Source organism: Phlebotomus papatasi, chromosome 1 (assembly GCF_024763615.1).
Source record: "Phlebotomus papatasi isolate M1 chromosome 1, Ppap_2.1, whole genome shotgun sequence".
Taxonomy (NCBI): domain Eukaryota; kingdom Metazoa; phylum Arthropoda; class Insecta; order Diptera; family Psychodidae; genus Phlebotomus; species Phlebotomus papatasi.
Window position 1 is genome coordinate 95,146,790 of NC_077222.1, and position 18,985 is coordinate 95,165,774.

General features: G+C 33.6%; 1 protein-coding gene across 2 annotated transcripts in view; it reads left to right on the forward strand.

The window, feature by feature from the left end:
- Positions 1-14,484, forward strand: part of LOC129809827 (tachykinins) — a 47,661-nt gene extending 33,177 nt beyond the window's left edge. Inside the window, exons 2-7 of one of the 2 annotated variants that reach the window (XM_055859947.1) lie at positions 4,421-4,701; positions 8,638-8,749; positions 8,821-9,438; positions 9,496-9,568; positions 9,656-9,757; positions 13,683-14,484. In XM_055859947.1, coding sequence (XP_055715922.1) covers positions 4,430-4,701; positions 8,638-8,749; positions 8,821-9,438; positions 9,496-9,568; positions 9,656-9,757; positions 13,683-13,705 — 1,200 coding nt within the window. In that variant the 5' untranslated portion in view covers positions 4,421-4,429 and the 3' untranslated portion in view covers positions 13,706-14,484. Of the gene's footprint in view, positions 1-4,420; positions 4,702-8,637; positions 8,750-8,820; positions 9,439-9,495; positions 9,758-13,682 lie in introns of both variants that reach the window. The other variant, XM_055859946.1, reaches the window with a different exon arrangement.
- Positions 14,485-18,985: the final 4,501 nt, after the last annotated feature.

An 18,985-nucleotide genomic window follows, 5' to 3' on the forward strand; every position in this document is an offset into this window, starting at 1 on the left:
GTTATTTACACTCTGAAGAACAATTAAAAAACAAATGCATTGAGGAAACTCAATTACATTTCAATTTTTGAGGTTGTTTTACTTTCTCTTTAAAAAATATTCTAGCATGGCCTCTCCGTAGAATTACTCTAAGTTTCATTAAATACTCCTTCCGTTCCGAGAAAGGTCATACGTTTGCTAGAACATTTTGTATGGAAAAATGTACAACTTTTTTCGTAACAGAGGGAGTATAAACTAACGAATGCATCCTTGCAATAGCTAATTGATAAAAATAGCGCATAATTTTTACAATTGATTTTAATAAAGAAACTCCTCCTCATTTTACTTTCTAACAAACTTTAGCACTCCCAAAAGGAAAACAACATGCTTCTGTTTTAGAAGGGTTGTCTTTTAGTTCTACCTGTTTATCTTTGAAGAACTTGGAAAGTTTCGCAAGATGGGTTTCAAGCTGTATTTCAGCGTCTTAAATGTTGCAACCCGTATGGCTAATGTCAGTCAACAGTCAACTAATGAACACAGACCATTTAAATATAATATAAACGTCTTTAGAAATACAATAACTTTGGCGAACTAAAAGAAAACGAACTTTTCTTATCATATCTATGACATTCTAATTTTATTTACTTTAGAATCCGAATTGAATTGGAATTGTTCAAGATTGATTTATGTTTCAGATTGATTTATACAATTTTAAGTACATAATTAAGTTGAAGAATTAACTGCCATGTACAAGGCAAGTCAAAGCGGAAGTTCGCTCTATTTTCTGTTCTTTTATTTATTTTATTAACAAAGGTTTTAATCCTGGATGGGATGTTCTTCAGGGCATCAAAAATCTGTGAGAACAAATAATCAACCAAATATTTTAAGTACTAATTTCTATCAAATCTACTGGCGACACTTCCTCATCCATCAGTGGAAGACTCCACTAAAAGAGTATCGCTAGTAAAAGACTCTTCCAGATTTTTTATACCCTGAAGAAGATCCCATTCAAGATCGAAAGGTTGACCAATAAAATAAATTAAAGAACAGAAACCGAACTCTCGCCTTGACCTGCATTGAATATTCATACGGTCAACAACAGGGGAGTGACATTAGCTCTGAAAAATGCGATCAGTTTTAGTGTAATTTTTTTCCTGTTTTCGTACACATTTCACGAGATATCTCCGAAACTACGTAGGTTACCAATTTGGGGTTTTCGGTTACCCATTCCATATTAAATTGGCTTTTATTTTGTATTTATATTATTTGCTAATTCATTCGACAATGACAGAAAACAGCTAATGAACTCAAAAGTTTTTTCGGCACGCTAGAAACACATGTGTACGGAAACATAGGAAACGTCATGTCCCTGGTCAACAACCAGAAGTAACTGCCATATTTGTTGTCAAAACTTTCAATTTTTATTATTTTGAAGGATAAAAGCTAGCCAGGAATTAATTGGTATTCTTTTTTTCTGCTTTACCAGTTTTAACTGTTCGAATCTAATTCTATTTGTTTCAAAAAATGTATTAAATTGATTTGCTTTAAGTGACTGTGAAAAATCTATAGGTCTTAAATCTTTAAACCGTTTTTTACAAGTTGATTCGTATTTTCCAAAAAGATCTTTAATTTTAAATTATCAAATTTCGTAATCCTTTTAATTAACTCGTCACAAATATCGCAATAACAAGGCTACAATGGAAATGCGAAGCTCTTTTAAATTTTCTTTAATTTTCAAGCTGACCTGAAGGACGTCTTCATCCTTTAAGGACGAGATGGTAAAAAATCGGGGGCAGAAAAAATCACGTTTTTTTTTTACTTTTTAGAGCAAAACCTAACTTTAAAAGGCCTTAGGAAAAAAATTGGGACTCCGGTGTTCCAATCGTCCTAAAAGCGTTAATCATTAAGAAAAATGGTCTGATACTTCATCGTGGAAACGGGATCCAGAAGGACCGGTAATACCTCTGGGGAATTGAATACATAGAAGAGCCTTCCCAAAGGTCTTCAATAAATATTGAAAATTATTACATAAACTCGCTGAAGTCTCATTATAAACTCAAAATAGGATATCTTCAAATTTGACTTTAAATATTTAACTAAAATCCTTATGGCTCCGGCACAACTTTTAGATCAGGAAAATTTCATAAAATCAAAATTCACATCCCTTTTTTTCTTAAAAGTTTAGCATATGTCTATCCTACTCTTTTGGACTCTTCTTCTTCTTTTGAACTTCAAATTAAATTAAACTTAGGACAGTCTAATTTAGAGTCGAAAGAGTAGGATAGACTTATGCAAATCTTTTAAAAAGTGACGCAAAATTTGATTTCATTTGATCTAAAAGTTGAGCTGAAGGCATTAATATTTCTTTATCATATAATTGGGGAGAAAGGTGGGGGTGTCTTTAAAAAACTTAAGTCGATTATAAAACCGGTGAATGAAGAAAAAAACATTTGCAGTAACTTCGCTAAATGCACAAAATTCATGCGACTTCAAGCACTCCGAACTCCGAAAACTTTCCTTTGCCACAGCTTTGAGGGAATAATGAAATATTTAGTCAAAGCTTTGCAAAGTTGTGTTAAATGTACTTTGAACACGAAAATATGAAATGTGAAGTGACAAAATTTGATCATATTCACACAAAAATTTGCAAGATTTTGCCATTTTCCCCGTAAGAGATTTTTACAGTCTCTTGGACATGGAACAAAAAAAATTCATGAACTCACGGAGAGATTTTTCTTTCCATCCATTTCATTGGGAAAAACTCGTAAAATTGAGGAGAGAATTTATGGTTTGTTTGAGCGACTGTAAAATGATTCTTTTATCCCTTCAAGTTTGCCACTTTCACCCACTCCCAGAACAATAATCATATTTCAAGAAAATATGAAATAAAGTTGTATTATTCAAGAAAAATCTCACTGTTAAGTCCATCAGGCTGGTTGTAAAAGAAATCCTGCGAATATTTCACGAACAAATATCCTCAGAAAACAGAGGAAAGTAAAGATGGTGAAAAAATGTATTTCAAATGTATGCCAGAAATTTTGTGATGTGGCATGGATAGAATTTTACTAACAGAACAAAAAGTCCTGTGAATGGTGTGATTTGAAAAAAAAAAGTCACTGATTGAAGTGTCGTACTTGGAGTTTTCCGCCTTGATGCGTTCAATTTCATTCCAACAGTTCCTAGTTGATTGGTGTGGCATTGAATAAAATTAAAAATTCAAATTACTCTTTGTACCCAGGAGCAGGAAATGCTTGAAAGGATCACAAGTGATCTGAGAGATGGGACTATTTTGCACGATATGAGTTTTTGTATGAGAAAAAGACGTTGCAGGAAAATGAAAATTCAATACTCTTGAGAAAACTCTCAATGTTCCGTCGACGAGGAAAATCATTAAAGAGGTCTTCCAGTCAATGTCTTTGGAAGCAAGAAAATACAGTGATTTTCACGAAGGATTGTTCTACGTATTCTACGTCACCGATGTTATCTTATCATTAGTTTCTGGAAAAAGAAAAGCATCCAAATGATGCGTATCACACATAAATTGCTGGAATTTAAAATAGTTAATTTCTGATGAATTTAAATTAATATCTCAGAGGCATTCCTTTTCTGAAAAATCCACCCACAAATCTTTATCCATCCCAAATACCCCACAACAATTCATTTTGTATTGAATGTCTTTAGGCAGATTTTCTGACCTCTCTCCCACCTCCCCTATAGCTGACCTTTTGTTGCAGAGTTCGCCGAAAACAGTTCACATTTTGATCTGTCTCATTGATAAATATTTGCAGAGGAATTGTGTGCGAAATGTAGAAGAGTTCTTGAGAACTTCAACCCCTCCCGAAAAACGTGTGCCATGTCTTATGATGAATATCTCAAGTAGCATGAAGCAGTGCGAGCTGTTTTGGCAATAACCTCACGTAGTGTATGGAAATTTGTTGGTAATCTTACAGTGTATAAACAATATTTGATTATGGAGAATGATACGAGGACTCTCAGTCACTTCTCGAACATAAGATTCTGTGCCGTGTTACAAATTAAAGTTCAAAAGATGAGTTCACATCCGGAGTACTTATGGCCAGAAGGGATTTTCCTCGAAAAGATCTCATGAGTAAATATATTGTTGAAGAATTTACGACATATACTATAACGCCTTTTCGCATATTTGCACAAGAATCCAGCAGCTGAAACATTTCACTCTTGTTACCAAACAGCTTGGTAGCATTTACAAAAAGTGGGTGGGGACAATGTTTATTTGTTATTTTATGCGATATTTGCATAAATATGGCCAATGTCACAATCATAGATCAATGCTTCGCGTGCGAAAATCACTTGGTGCTGCTGTAATCCTAAGCAAATATTTGATTAATGCTCATACACATTTTTTATCCATCGATGATTTTAATTAATTTTTCACATCGTATCATGCCTCTATCCATTGCAGATCCAGCAAATGGGCACTCTTCTGACGAGTGCTCTGGTCCTAGTGATCTGTTGCTGTTCACCGCTCTTCCTAATTGTGCCAACGAACGCCGAGAATGCCCATCACAGACGGAATCCACTCGGCTTTCAAGGTGTCCGAGGTAAGAGAAGTGCCACGGAAATCCCTCCCACATCCACCTCCTACATCTTTGCTTCACCATCGTCTCCCCCTGAGCCTGAAGAGAACGATGAGCGGCCCATTACGCCTCCAGTTGCAACAAATGAGGAGATGGACTACATCAGGTGAGACTGAATGGTCTTTTTTCTCAATGGTAAGGGGCTTAAAAATCGGATTACTCTCACTCAGACAAGCGGGAAACTTATTTTAGCATAAAGGAATTGTGATTTTTAATGTGCTAATGTGGCTTTGTGAGATTTTTTAAACAGATCATGGTGGTAGTTTTAGTGCAAAGAATAGAGGTACACTGAGAAAAAAACGGGGGTGCGATTAACTTTTTTTCCTCATAACTTTAACACTTTTTAGGTGTAAAAATATATCAACATTTTTTAATGTTAATTTTATACCTTTATAAAGGTAAAATTAACATGAAAAAGGGTTACTTTAATTCCTAGTACACCTAAAACGCATAATATTTACACCGAATTCGGATCAAAACTGCAGGGTAAAATAAACATTTCCGGAATGTTATTTTAACTTTTTCGGATTTCTCTCAGTAGTGTACGCAAATTTTACAGGAGAACGATTTGAAGTTGAGATTTTACATGCAGACGCCAGAGTATAAGATTTTTGAGATTTAAAATCTCTATAACTTTGAAAATAATTATCAATATACCCTCTACCTTCCCTGTGAATATTATGCTTGAAAGATAATTATTTTCAAAGTTATAGAGATTTTAAATTTCAATATATTCACAGGGACGGTAGAGGGTATATAAAGAAGTATCCAAAAAGCGAATAAAACGATTTTTGTGAAAAATCGAGCTGATCGACTTGGTCAATTTAATGATTTCATAGGGCTATGAAATTAGTACCCTTTCTTTTGTATTACTAAAAAGCCTAAAAAGATTATTATCTTTTATATTTAATTAAAATCAACTTAAAACAAGCGAGGAAAGTGCTAAAACTTCCACGTTTTCAAAAAATGCATTTTTATGAGACACGCTAAGGCTAAATCCTAGGGAAGTTTCCTATATACATAAAAAACACATTGCTTCATAGCATCTTTAAACCAATTTAAAAAATGCAATAGAAAAAAGTGTAAAAAATATCTAAAGGATAGTGGCCTACATCTGAAAGTGCCAATCTTTAAATATTTTAATTTTTCTCTTATTTCCCAAAGCAAAAAATGTATTCTCCAAAATAAAGTTAATATTATTCATTGTTTTCTATTAACTTAAGTTAAATAAAATTTTTGCTTTGGGAAATAAAAGAAAAATTGAAATATTTAAGGGCTCGCGCATTGAAAGATTAAGCACTTTGCCTTATTAAGAGGGCGCGAAGAGACAGTGTCAAGCACGCATCTTAACGGGTACCGAATTTAAATTCTTTGCATTAAATCAATACAAAGATTATTTATTTTTATAGTGTAACTGACTAAGAAAAGGATTTATATTCTGGAATTTAAAACAAGAAAGCAAATGATAGAAAATATTATCAAAATCGACGCAATCTTAAGCTCTTTCCGTGCCTGACTTTGTCCACACATTTTGCAGACCCTTTCGCTAAGCAACAAAATGTATTTATACATTTTTTGCGTTATTTTTATCATTGTCATTGAAGAACAAAAATGATTAAATAAATTAAATTGTACCTTTAATTTTCCCACCTGAAATCTATCCAGAGATTACAGTAGAGTCTCTCAAATCTGAATCTCTCAAATTCGAACGACGTTTGGATTCAAAATATCAATTGTGGGGTTACGTTTAAAAATTTGTATTCTGGGTGAATGAAAGTGATATTTATGTATTTCTTCCGGAATGTTTGCATTACGTTATGATCGTATAAAATGAAAAGGAAGTATGTTACCACTAAAACTTGTGAGAAAATACGGAAGTTTGATTAAAAGTATAGTATAATCTCATATAAATTTCGTTAGTTTTGAAAAAATCGTTCGAATTTGGGAGGTGGGAAATGTCAAAAATACCTCTAAAAATAAATAAATAGCGTTCTCATTTAGAAGACTCTACTGTATTAGTTTTTTAAGCTAAAAAATGCAATTCGATAAATTCCACGCTAAGAAAATAAGAGTGTACGATAATATTTTTTCTTAACATTTCTAAGTGTTAACATTTTTTCACGTCAATTTTACACCTTTTTATTGGTAAAATTAAAATGAAAAGGGTAATTTTAATCCCTAGCATCTAAGAAAGGTAATATTTACACCGATTTCAGGTCAATACCATATAGGATATTATTTTAACTTTTTCGGATTTCTACCAGTGCATGACAAACACATGTATACAATTAAACCAAGTTAAATTTACCAATCAATTGTAAAATAACAAATATATGTATGAAACTATTACATTCTAAACGAAATACCCAAAAACCTCTATTTTTCTTAAATTTTCAAAATCGTGTTTTAAAAATCTCAAATGAACATTCGCCTCTAATTGTATATTAGTCATACAACAAACTTTTTAAAAAATTGTGCACATTTTAGAGGTAGGAATCAATAGGCCACATTACATCACTGAAAAAATCCAAAAATGTTAAAATAACATTTCGGCAATGTTAATTTTATCCTTAAGGTAATGATCTGAAATCGGTGTAAACATTACCTTTTTAAGTGTAATAAGAGGGGTTGAAGTTACCCTAATGGAAAAATTACCCCTAAAAAACTGTAACATTATCATGAAACACTCTTATACAGGGAGTTTCGCTTTCAAAGAAATTTTCGAGACCGAAAAACCGGAAATTCACTCCAATGACACAGGAAAATTGCATACCCACAGGAGAAGTCTTTGGAATAAGTTACTGAAACTCTGTGATGTATGCAAAATATTTTCGGCGCCAATTTTTCAACATAGCGCCAACGATTCATAAGAAATTCACTTCAAATTTACAGCGTGAAAAATATTTGCATACATTCAGGTGCATTTCAAAAATTATTTTATAAATAGCTTCCAATAGTAAGCAATTCATATCAAATTCTTTCAAACCATTTTTCACTCAAGCGGGAACTCTTTGTACTTTTACACCTAAGAAGTACCGATGTGAATGTGCAACTTTTGAATTGAGGCACCTTTGGCTTTTCCACCTATTTTTAAAAGGACGCCAATTTTCACCAAATTGAAGGGCGGCCCACTTCACCTTAACCGTTATGACAAAAATATTTTTGTTAAAAAATTAGCAAAATTTTATCATTAAATTTCTTATTCTTCGAGTTGAAATAAATTTAAGCGAAAATCAGGGGTGTCCTAAAGATAAACCCTGTGAATACAGCTACATCAAAAATTTGTGAATGAAGAGAAGGATAACAAAAGCTGTGATAATAAAAGAGTTTAAGTCAAATAAATGTTCTTCAAAGCCTTTCGGGTCTTTTTAAATAAAAAATATATATATTATTAGTCACATTTTTCCAACCATCCAACAAATGTATAACTTAAGACTAGCTATTGAAACGTATCGCAATAGATCAGATGTATTAGAGGAATATGGAAAAATGTGAAGTGTGCGGAGTCAGAGTGTGTGCGAAGCCTGAAAGCCTTCCTCTACACATGTCCGAAAAAATGCAGAAAATTGCAAATTTGCATTCAAATCCTTCATTGAAAATTAATTAAAAAGATCATTCAAATGAATTGATAATTTTGTGGATAAGTAGGTATATAGCTTGGAGGAGAACTTAAATGAAATTTCCTGTGAATAAAATATTATCATAGAGGACATAAAAGATAATCAGAAAGATCAAAGTGAATTAAAGAACAGTCTAAAAAGATAGTAAGAAAGCATATGGTTTAGAGTGCTTTTAGCAATTTAATTTTCAGGTGAGGTAACTTTTCCTGAATTAAGCATAAGAAAACTTCATGCACAGAAATTCAATTCATCAGCTTGTCTCATCTCTACAATTTATTATTAACATAGCATATAAAGTGGAAGTTCCCGATAGGAGGAACAAGGTCTAATAATAGACAAAAATTGAGTGGAAATATGACAATATTGCGGGGAAATAGTATCTTTTCCTATCAAATAGGCCAATTTTTGTTTTCCATCAACAGGGGATTACCTATCTTGTCGCTGGTGAAACGAGCACCTGTCGGCTTTATGGGCATGAGAGGCAAAAAAGACTCCGAAGTGGTCACGATGGATGAGCCATCCATGGACATGGAGGTATAGAAATATTTTGGAAAGAAAAGCCTTTAAGAAAATTAAGTAAAAAAAAAAACAAAACATTTTCTTAGGGATCTCGAGACAAGAAACTCTTCCTTAATTTACCCTTCCGCTACATCCCAAAACGCGCCCCTTCCGGCTTCATGGGGATGCGTGGTAAGAAATTTTCCTTTGATTCTTACAAACGTGCTCCTTCCGGCTTTCTTGGAATGCGAGGGAAGAAAGAGAGTGAGCACATTTGGCCACCACTGGAGGATCTTCAAGTTGAGGAGGAATTGATGCACCACAATCAAGACGATGACGAACAGCTAGATCAAATTTATAGAAAGTTGGACCAAGAGAGAGAACTCCTTGCTCGTCTGAGTGAAATGTATGGCCTACACCTCTGGGATGGCGAGAAGAGGGCTCCTTCAAATAGCTTCTTTGGCATGAGGGGCAAAAAATTCTACGATGACGACGAATCAGTGGACAAACGTGCTCCAATGGGCTTCCAAGGGATGCGAGGAAAGAAATGGTCCGAGGACGAATCCATTGGATACGATGAGGAAATTGAAAAGAGAGCACCTCAAATGGGATTTCACGGTATGCGCGGGAAGAAAGATGTCACAGATGTACTCATGGGTGAAAGTTCTGAGAAACGAGCTCCTGCCGTTGGATTTTTTGGCATGAGAGGAAAGAAACAGCCCGGGGTAAGAATTTTTCAACATCATCAAATCATCAATAAAATCAATTATTCTCTTTTGCAGTATCGCATCTCAGCCGATAGGAGAAATTTATTCGGTTTTGTGAAATCCAAGAAAGGTCCCTATGAATTCCGCGGTAAGTTTGTTGGTGTGAGAGGTAAAAAAATTCCCGCTGGAAGTGCATTGAATAAATTAATCACGGAATTGGATGAACTTCAAGCAGACGGAAGCTTTTTGCAGCCAGCACAGCTCGTACAATCCGAAGATGCACCAATCAAGAGAGTACCCAGCGGATTTATGGGAATGCGTGGGAAGAAATGGTCAGGTGAGTTGAATTTTCCCCTCCTTCTGAATTAATCTTTAAGGAAAATTCAACGTCAGACATACTCCACTCAACCTTCCTCATTTGCTATGACCAACGCGTACGACATCAATTAATCCCTTGAGAATTTTGGGTAGATTTATGAGCATTTATGGTCTTAGGAAAAATCTCGTATTCTATGGCAATTATCACATCAATAAAAGTCTCATTTGCTCCTCTTCACGTACAATACCTACCTCGAAAATCTCAAGTGGCTAGAGCCCAAAATAGATGGGATAAATTTTGAATATTTGGTTATCCTTCTCAATCCCTAAAAAGTTGTAAGAGAAATTCACTCTGGTAAGATCCGAATGTTTTCTCCGCATGTGCATGAGAACGTCTGCACAAAAGATACAATAAATTGTCCTCTTTGGCACGTACAATCGCCTGTTGTGATATCATCTTTATAGCCAGAGACTTTTCCAACTTTCCATATGTAGAAACACCTGGAAGGTACACTTTCTTCCTGCTCTGCTCTCCCCACAAAAAACATTCGTGGGCGGTAGAGCAGGTGGATGTCGTGTTGCTGTAATTTCATTACACGTCACACGATCAAAATCACGCTAGAAGTCAAACTAGATGGTTTCCTTAAATGTAAATTACCCATAAAGCCTACTTCTTGCAGTGGAAGAAGCTTTCAAGAGCTTTCAAAGAGCGCAGATGGGAAAGTAACATCTGCACAGGCAGAAAAAATTTACAAGGTTTTCGCACAAAAATAGAGTTTCATAATCCATTTGTGATTGATGGCAAGATTTAATTTCATAAAATTTGAAAACATTGTACAGGAAGAAAACATTTTGTGGGAGTCTCGATCTTGTGAAAATAGAAAATTTATTTCATGAGAATTGGTTAGATGAAAAAAATCCGTTTGTAAAATTAAATGAACTGATGAACTCATGAGTTCCCTGATCACTTGCACACACGCCATAAACATTTTCTTATACCAATTTACTGATCTCCTACGTAAGTTATGCGTAATTATTATGATATACGGTAACTGTACCAAACTTCGGCCAGCTTGCAATTTCGGCCACTTATTTTTCCTGAAATTTTCCATGAATTTTTAGATTTTGAATACGCTAAATTGTACAACGCAAATAAAAAAAAACAAAAAATATCGCTTCGACGAACGAGATGATGTGAAAAAGACTTTGGAAGAATTCCGGAAAAACAAAGAACTATAAGAATCAATGTGGCCGAAAAACTAACCAATGCTATGTCAATATTATTATTCATTTTAAAACGTATTAGGAATGATTTTAGAGAAAACAAATACGATAAACCATCTACAAGATTCCAAGCAACACTCCTTAAAAACAAATAACAAAAAAATCGATTTAAAAATATTACATTTCAAACATAGGACTTTAGCGCTTCCATATAACTATACGGAAAATTTGGCACATTTACCCTATTAAAGTTCATAATTGAGCGATAGCAAAATAATTACAATAACAGAAGTTTTTTTTTAGTATTTATCGGATTGTTATGAATGAATAATTCCCTCTGGTGACTCCACTTTAATCCCCAGAAAGAGGTTACGTGAAGCTTCTAATTTGATAACAAAATGTTACACTATGACTATAGTAATAGCACTTAGAAAAAAAGGATCTCATGGCGCATTGCCTTTGGCGATGAGATCCCTGGTTCAAATGTCATTCTATCGCTGGATTTTTATTAATTCTTACATTATTATAACGTATGATATGTTTGGACTCGTTGGAAAGGTTTTGGAATTTTCGATAACACTAAACCGGTCCCAATCGGTTCTGAACTGATAATGAACCGGTTTATAACCAATAAATAATATTTATCAGAAAATCAAGTGTACTTCTAAGCTATTTTGCGCATTTTTTTCATTGATTAAATCTGTACATTAAAACGGTTGTGGACCGGTAAACCGTAAATTATGCGAAAGTACTTTTGAAGTATATTACAATGTATTGTGAAAATGTCCCTTCATATGCTTGAACCATTAGCAGGGAACGAAATATGAACTCGCAACTGTGACAGTCGAATCAAGGATCTCACCGCTCAAAAACCCCCTTTTTTGTAATAATGAGTTAAATCCATGGGGTGCCTAAATCTAAATTCATTTCAGAGTGCTCGAATCAGTCTGGCTGGGATTTGCGTATTTTTTCGGGGACCCACGAGAAACCAAGAAAGCCCTTGTGATTTTTCAGAGAACCCGGGAAACTCATACATTTTTTCAAAGAACCGGAAACTCGAGCCACTTTGAGTGCTGCTTATGAGTTACCCTTGCGTTAAGTGAGTTTTTAAAGTCTGTAAAAGTCGGTAAATCAAGGGACACGCGTATTAATCCCGTTTAGACTACCGTAAGTGCGGGTGGCTTTGACATAGATAGATAGATAGATAAATTTATTCATCAACAATGCTTTCGAAGTACAGTTTCGTTTAACTGAGATCCCGTGTAGTTTTCAGCGTCCACCGCCGTCTTAGCGTTGGTGATCAACCTCCAGAGCAAAACGGTGGAAATGCTTTTCTGTTCGTAAGCTTTTCTAAAACTTAAGGGTGGACTTTACCGATTCGATTTACCATGTCTGGTACCTAAAATTTTCTGGAATTAAAGAACTAGTGAACACCAAATGCTAACTGATTTCAATTCAGCTGAAAGCGTATGTATCTTCAGCTGAATTCTGCTAACCTTCAGGGCAGAATCATGTCGACAGGAAAATGCTCACCGTATTTCGTTAATTTATGCATTTTCATTGTAATTCTTACGGAAATTCTCGAGTACCGTATTACCTTATCTCATACTCGGTGGCACTAGGTGAAAATAATATAAGAAAATTGAAGTAATAAAACGAAATTGCGCTAAACTGTGAGCAAAAAAACTGTAGGATTATTTTCTCTTACTGTTTTATTTGCTCATCGTTTATCGAATTTTCGTTTTATTTCTTCAATTTTGTTATATTATTTTCACCTAGTGCCACCGAGTAGGTAATACGGTAATGGAAAATTTGCGTAAGAATTGCAATGAAAATGCGTAAATTAACGAAATACGGTGAGGCTACGGCGAGCATTTTATTGTCAATGTGATTCTGCCCTAAAACGACACTTGCGAGGTAGTGGCATTTCCACATATTTGGTTAGAAGTTTTTGTTCAAGAACTGCTGACCGGGCAGCTGATCGACTCAGCAAAAATATGCTAAAAACGCTGCTTTTTCAGCGAACTGTGCTCGTAGGTAATTACATCCAGTGAGCTACTGTGCTTAATTCTCCAGTAAGGGAATTTTGTAATAATATGACAATGTCATATGACAAATTTTAGTGGTAAATTCGGGAGCAGGACAACAATAACTCTTTCCGGACCGCAGCATATGCTGCAAGCCAATTTCACCATTTTTTAATCAAAAATATCTAAGCTCAGGAATTAATTGAGGTCATACAAAAAATATCTTACATTTGGACATCCTTATAGTTTGTAATCATTCATAAGAATCGGGTTTTTATCAGTTCTGAATAATTAAAAAAACATTGTTTTTCATAAAATATTCATATGCTTCTTTGGGTACTCAGAGTCCCTAAAGAGACGAAAGTGTTAAAGCCCGCAATGAGGACCGAAATACTTTCGCTAAAAGCTCTATGAAGCTCTTAGTAACTGATATGAATCGGATTTTCGACTGCTTCATCCGTATTTATCGCATGAATTTTGAATTTGTTATATGACATTGTCATACTATTACAGAATTCCTTTACAGGACTTGGAACTAACAATATCCCATGTACGCATTCCTAAGAAAAAATAATAACACATGTCTAGAAATCTCACCTGCAAGATGTCCTGTAATAGAAATAATTAGAACCTGAGAAATGAGACCATATGAGTTGACAAATAAACACAATATATTCTTTGTCCTTTTTGCAGATTCACCCTCAAATGAGCAGTAAATTGAAGATTTTGGGCGTGTGCGATGTGATGGTATGAGATGAACCCAGCAGCAATTCTTCAAAATTTCCTAAGACACTTACCTCCTCCTTCTTCTCTCTTCACTGGGCAATCTTAAAGAGAACTCCCCCTGTACGATTCGACACGAGAACCCACTGAAATTCCCCACAATTTACCAATTAATTATTCTCTTACTGATTAAACTAAAACACAAGGATGGCGAATTGAATTGAGAAAGATTTCTTACAAAGAGAAATCTGGAATAAATTATGCATAAATTTTGCAGATTGATGAGCTGTGTGAGGAACAAAGAAGTCGTTTAAAAGTCAATGTAAAAATAAATTACATAAATAAAAGAAGTATTAAAAAATATATTTGCATTATATTTTTAGTGAGGAAAAGAAAACTGTATTAAATTAAAAAAATAAAACTGATAGAGCTGAAAAAAAATATCCTAATTGTTGGACTTGAAAGAGAAAGATGGTAAAGAAAATTACATAATTAATGTAAAATGTTACTAATAAACTGACAAAGAAAAACAAGCTATTAGTATTTAAATAATTCTACCTGCAAAAAAAAGGCAAAAGAAAATGCATATTTATAAAAAAAATCTAACTTATTTCATTATTGATGAACAAAATAGTCAGATTGTTTCACCTCTTTTTGTGCTTCTTCTTATAGAAACAGAGAGACAGAGAGACATTAAAGGATACTATTAAAAGACATGGTGAAAAATTATTATTATAGAACATATCAAAGTGAAATAAAATAAATATTAAAATCAATGCATTATGAATTTCGCAATTTTCACTTCTTATTATATTTGGGTAATTTATTTCCCTTCCTTGGTGATTCATCAGCTAATTCTGCATGATATTTTAATGGTATTATGGGTATTATCGTGATTTCACAGTGATAAGGTAAATCAGAATGAGGTGATTGGAGTGTTTTTAGCAGGTGGTACAATCCTCTCATCCCTCCACCGTACAATACGAGCAGAAAACACAAGTGGCAAAGGAAAAAAAAGAAAGATAGGGAGCAAACAGACAAGTGGATCAAGTGGAAAACCCCGATAATCGTTTAGAGAGGGTACAATTTTTTTTATGACCTGTCTTCCTCAGTCACCTCATGAGACATTCACACATTGGCTCCTTGAGGGTGATTCTTGATTAAAACATCCCACCCATTGGGGAAAATAGCCAATTTTCCACCCATAAATTTTTCCGCTCTTATCTCACATTCCCTTTAAAAAAAAGACCACACAAAGCAAAAAAATACCATTGAGATTTTATATATTTAATAAAATTCTAAATGATTTACAATAACATGTTTTTTTGTATAATTTATGCATTTTATGAATAAGATTGGGTAAATTTCCCTTTCATTGAAAAAAAATTAAACCTTTTTTTTATAAAATTTCACAATATCTTTGGCGAATTTTATTTTGTGGACAAACACAACACCAAATATTACGTATAATAAGAGATTCTAAGAAAACAATCCTCTACTTTTCAATAAATCTTTTAAAGTGTCTAAAGACAAGAGAAATTTCGTGGAAAAGTAAAGGATTTTATACAATAAACAAAACATTACATTGAATAGGAAATAACATTCTACAGTAATTCTTTTTACAATGTATTTTTTCCATATATAAACTTTGAGATTCTCTTTATATAGGCACAACATTCCTTTAATCAACTTCCTATTCTATCGTCATTTTAACATGTCTTCATTATCATGGATAGCATTTAGCAAAAGTATGTAAACACCAAGAGTTTTAAAACCCAGAGATTTTAACTTCCGGAGAATATAAATATTTGCTTTAAGATAAACTCCGGTGAACATTAAACATATTAAAGCTCCTGTAACGTACATTAAAGGTTTTAAACATCTCTGGTGCAATAGAGGTACGCTATTCGGCTCAAAATAAATTCTTCTATCAAATAATTTACCATTTGTATATTTCCCAAATAATTCAATTTCTGTTTGCACAGACTGAGAAATATTGGGAAAATGTTATTAATCGATGAATAAACAATATTTGAGACATTTTTCTCACAAATTCTTTGATGAATTTTCCTGATAGATAATTGAGTAGGGGAGAGTAGGGGCACTGTGAATAAGGGCAGATTAGATAGATACTTTTTAAACTGTGCTTCACAATAATTCATTAATATTGTGGTTGGGGAGGGTCAGTCACTTTCACGTATGCATTTTTTGATAATAAATTAATAACCAGGCCAGGACATTATTCCGTGTACAGCCAATACCCAAGTGCAACCACTTGACTTTGTTGTACGTGCTTCAGACCTGAGACTTAGCCATTTGGCTTAACTCGTCTAATTTTTTAACAATCAAGATTTTTTGGAAAACTTTTATTTAGGATTGGATTATTAATGACAAATGACCTATTAAATTCTGAAAAAGTTATAAAAAAAGGTTGCTATTTAGGATTTTGAGACCGTCGGAAATTGGGCTAAACCTCTAGTCTGAAGACAGCTTTATCTTGAATAGGGTGAATGGAACACCTATTGACACTTTAAGAACTTGTGCCAGGACACATTGACACTATACTCTGTACTATTTGGAAACAAAATTTGAACATTTAACATTATCGGAAAACGCAGATTAATGAGAAAACGTCATATTAATAATAATAATGCTGGCACAGCATTCCATGAAGGAACAAGGCCTTCCCGCAAGGGGATTTCTAGACATGCATTTTAATTTTTTCTTGTACGGGATGATGTTGTCAGGCCCATGCTCGTAGAATCAAGTGCAGTGAAGCTCACTGGGTACAATCCGAACACCTTTAACGCCAGAAAAATTCCTGGTGACACAAAGGGGATTCGAACCCGGGACACTTGCATCATAAAGCGAGTGCTCTACCACTTGACCGATTGAGCGCCCAAAAAAGCGTCAAAATGCCAATAGGGGTTCCCTGTCGAAGAGGTGTTCCTTTGACCCAATAATTCATAAAGATTTGGTAAATAAATCTTTAAAAAAATTTCAGCTGCTTCAAACTGCCGTATCCTCGTCTACTTTTGTCTTAAATATCTTACTTTTATTTAATAAAATTATAATAAAATGATTTTTTTTCTTTTCTTTCTACAAGGAGTTCCGGTTTAAGTGACGACGGACTGAAAGAATTTGATATGAATTGCCTATTGAGAGTCAATTTTAAAAATCATTTTTTAAATGCCCCTAAATATATACAATTTATTTGACATGCACTTCTTATGAATCCATTGATGCTGAAAATCCACAGAAAATATATTTCGTTAAATTGTTCGGAAATGTTTGTGAATTTCTACTGAGGACTTACGAAATGATCGTAAATCCTATAATCCACAAAAAGTTCGTAAATTTTTGTAATTTTTTCACAAAACTTTGTTCGCAACATGATCACTTAATGAACATTTTTTATTCATTTACGAAAATTTTTTCGTAAATATTCGTAAACACACAAAAAATGTTCTTAATTGACTTAAAGTTTTGTCAAATAACAAAAATGATCATGTTACGGAACAATGTTCGTAAAAAAGTACAAACTTTTACAAAATTTTTAGTTGGCTGTACGCTCTACGAGTATTTCGTAAGTCCCCCGTATGAATTCACAAACATTAACGAAAAATTTCTTAATTTTTTCTGTGTAGGGGAAACTGGGTGATGACCAAATACTATTTTTTATTTCTAAACTACTTGGACTATCTCGACCATTTCTTCAGTGGGCAAGCATCCCTATAAATGCTTATAAATTTCTATAAGTCTTGTCCTTTGATGTCGAATATCTGATTACAAAATCGTAATGTTTGGTGCTACCCCGTGTTTGGTGGTGCCCCAGTTTACCCTATGCTGAAAAAATGGCGCCGAAAATATGTTGCATACATCACGGAGTTTCCTTAACTTATTCCCAAGATATCTCCTGCAGGAATGCAATTTTTCTGTGTCATAGAAGTGAATTCTAGAGCTCTTTTCGGTCCTGATAATTTCTTTCAAAACGGAATTCCTTGTGAACATTTCTGATAGTCCGCAAAAGGCAGTTGTAAATAGTTTTTCATATGGCAGTTTTTGTTAATTTTTTATCTTCTTTTTTGGTAATAATGCAGAAGTCTTCGAATATTGCATTTTTTTTTCTTTTTTTTCTTAAGCAAAAACATCTAAATATTAAGGGCAGCTGACCACTTTTCGAATAAAATTAATGTTTAATAAAGTCTTTTTTCGAGGAATCCGAAAAGATCTCAGTATCCTAAAAGCTGACGCGTTGGGAACTTGAAGGAGCCTATAATTTAAGAATGGGCAGATTTTTATTGAAATGATTCTGAAGAACAGGGATGGAATGATAACTTTTCGATACTATCGAATCGATAGTATCGATAAAGCTATATCTGTTAGATTAAGTGAATGTAGACTTTTTACGCATTGTTGGACCATTAATTGTTGAATGTGACTGTTGAGTTACAGGAAGTGCAGCTGTCGTTTAAAGTTTTCAAAATTGACAGTCGATGGTATCGAAAATAAGTTATCATGTCACCCCAGATCAAATCAATGCAATCTTATAAGCAATTTGAAAAAAAAAACGGAACAACGCTAATTCAAAAATTATGTTTAAAAATATGTAAAGAACACTAATTTACTATTTTCCTTTAATCTAAGAATGAACAATTAGAAAATTAGCAACGTAATAACCTTAAGAATCTGCTATCTACTAAGAATGCAATTTACTAAAAGGAGTTAAAGGAACAATATTTTCTTTGATTCCTTCAAAAATCATTGCTATTTTGCTCAAATTCCAATAAATTCATTCCGTAAAAATCAAATTTGGTAAATATTGCTGCTCCCATGCCTTCTCAATTTCGCGAAATTGTACATTTTGCCCTGAGGCTTGAATGCAAGATTTGTTTATCCTTTTTTATCAAATCGATAATAAAACAAAATTTCTTGTATAACACAGAAATTAGTAAAAACCTGCAGATGTTTCTATGGTAATTCTAAAATCGATGAATTGGGTTTTAACAGCTGTGAGACAAAACCAAACTCAGGAATCATCCATGTAAAAACCAGTAGAAACTTAAGTTTAGCTTAATTCTGATTAATTCTCTGTTCTTGGCGAAGAAAAAATTCAAAGATATGAACCTAACCAAGTAACTTAAAGAATTAAAGAAATTTTTGATAAATTTTGCGGTGTTTCCTGATCAAAATAGAATAATTTGTTGTTTATATCAACGAAAGGAATCCCCTGGAATTGTTCTTAAATCTCTTCTAAAAGTAATGGATGAAAA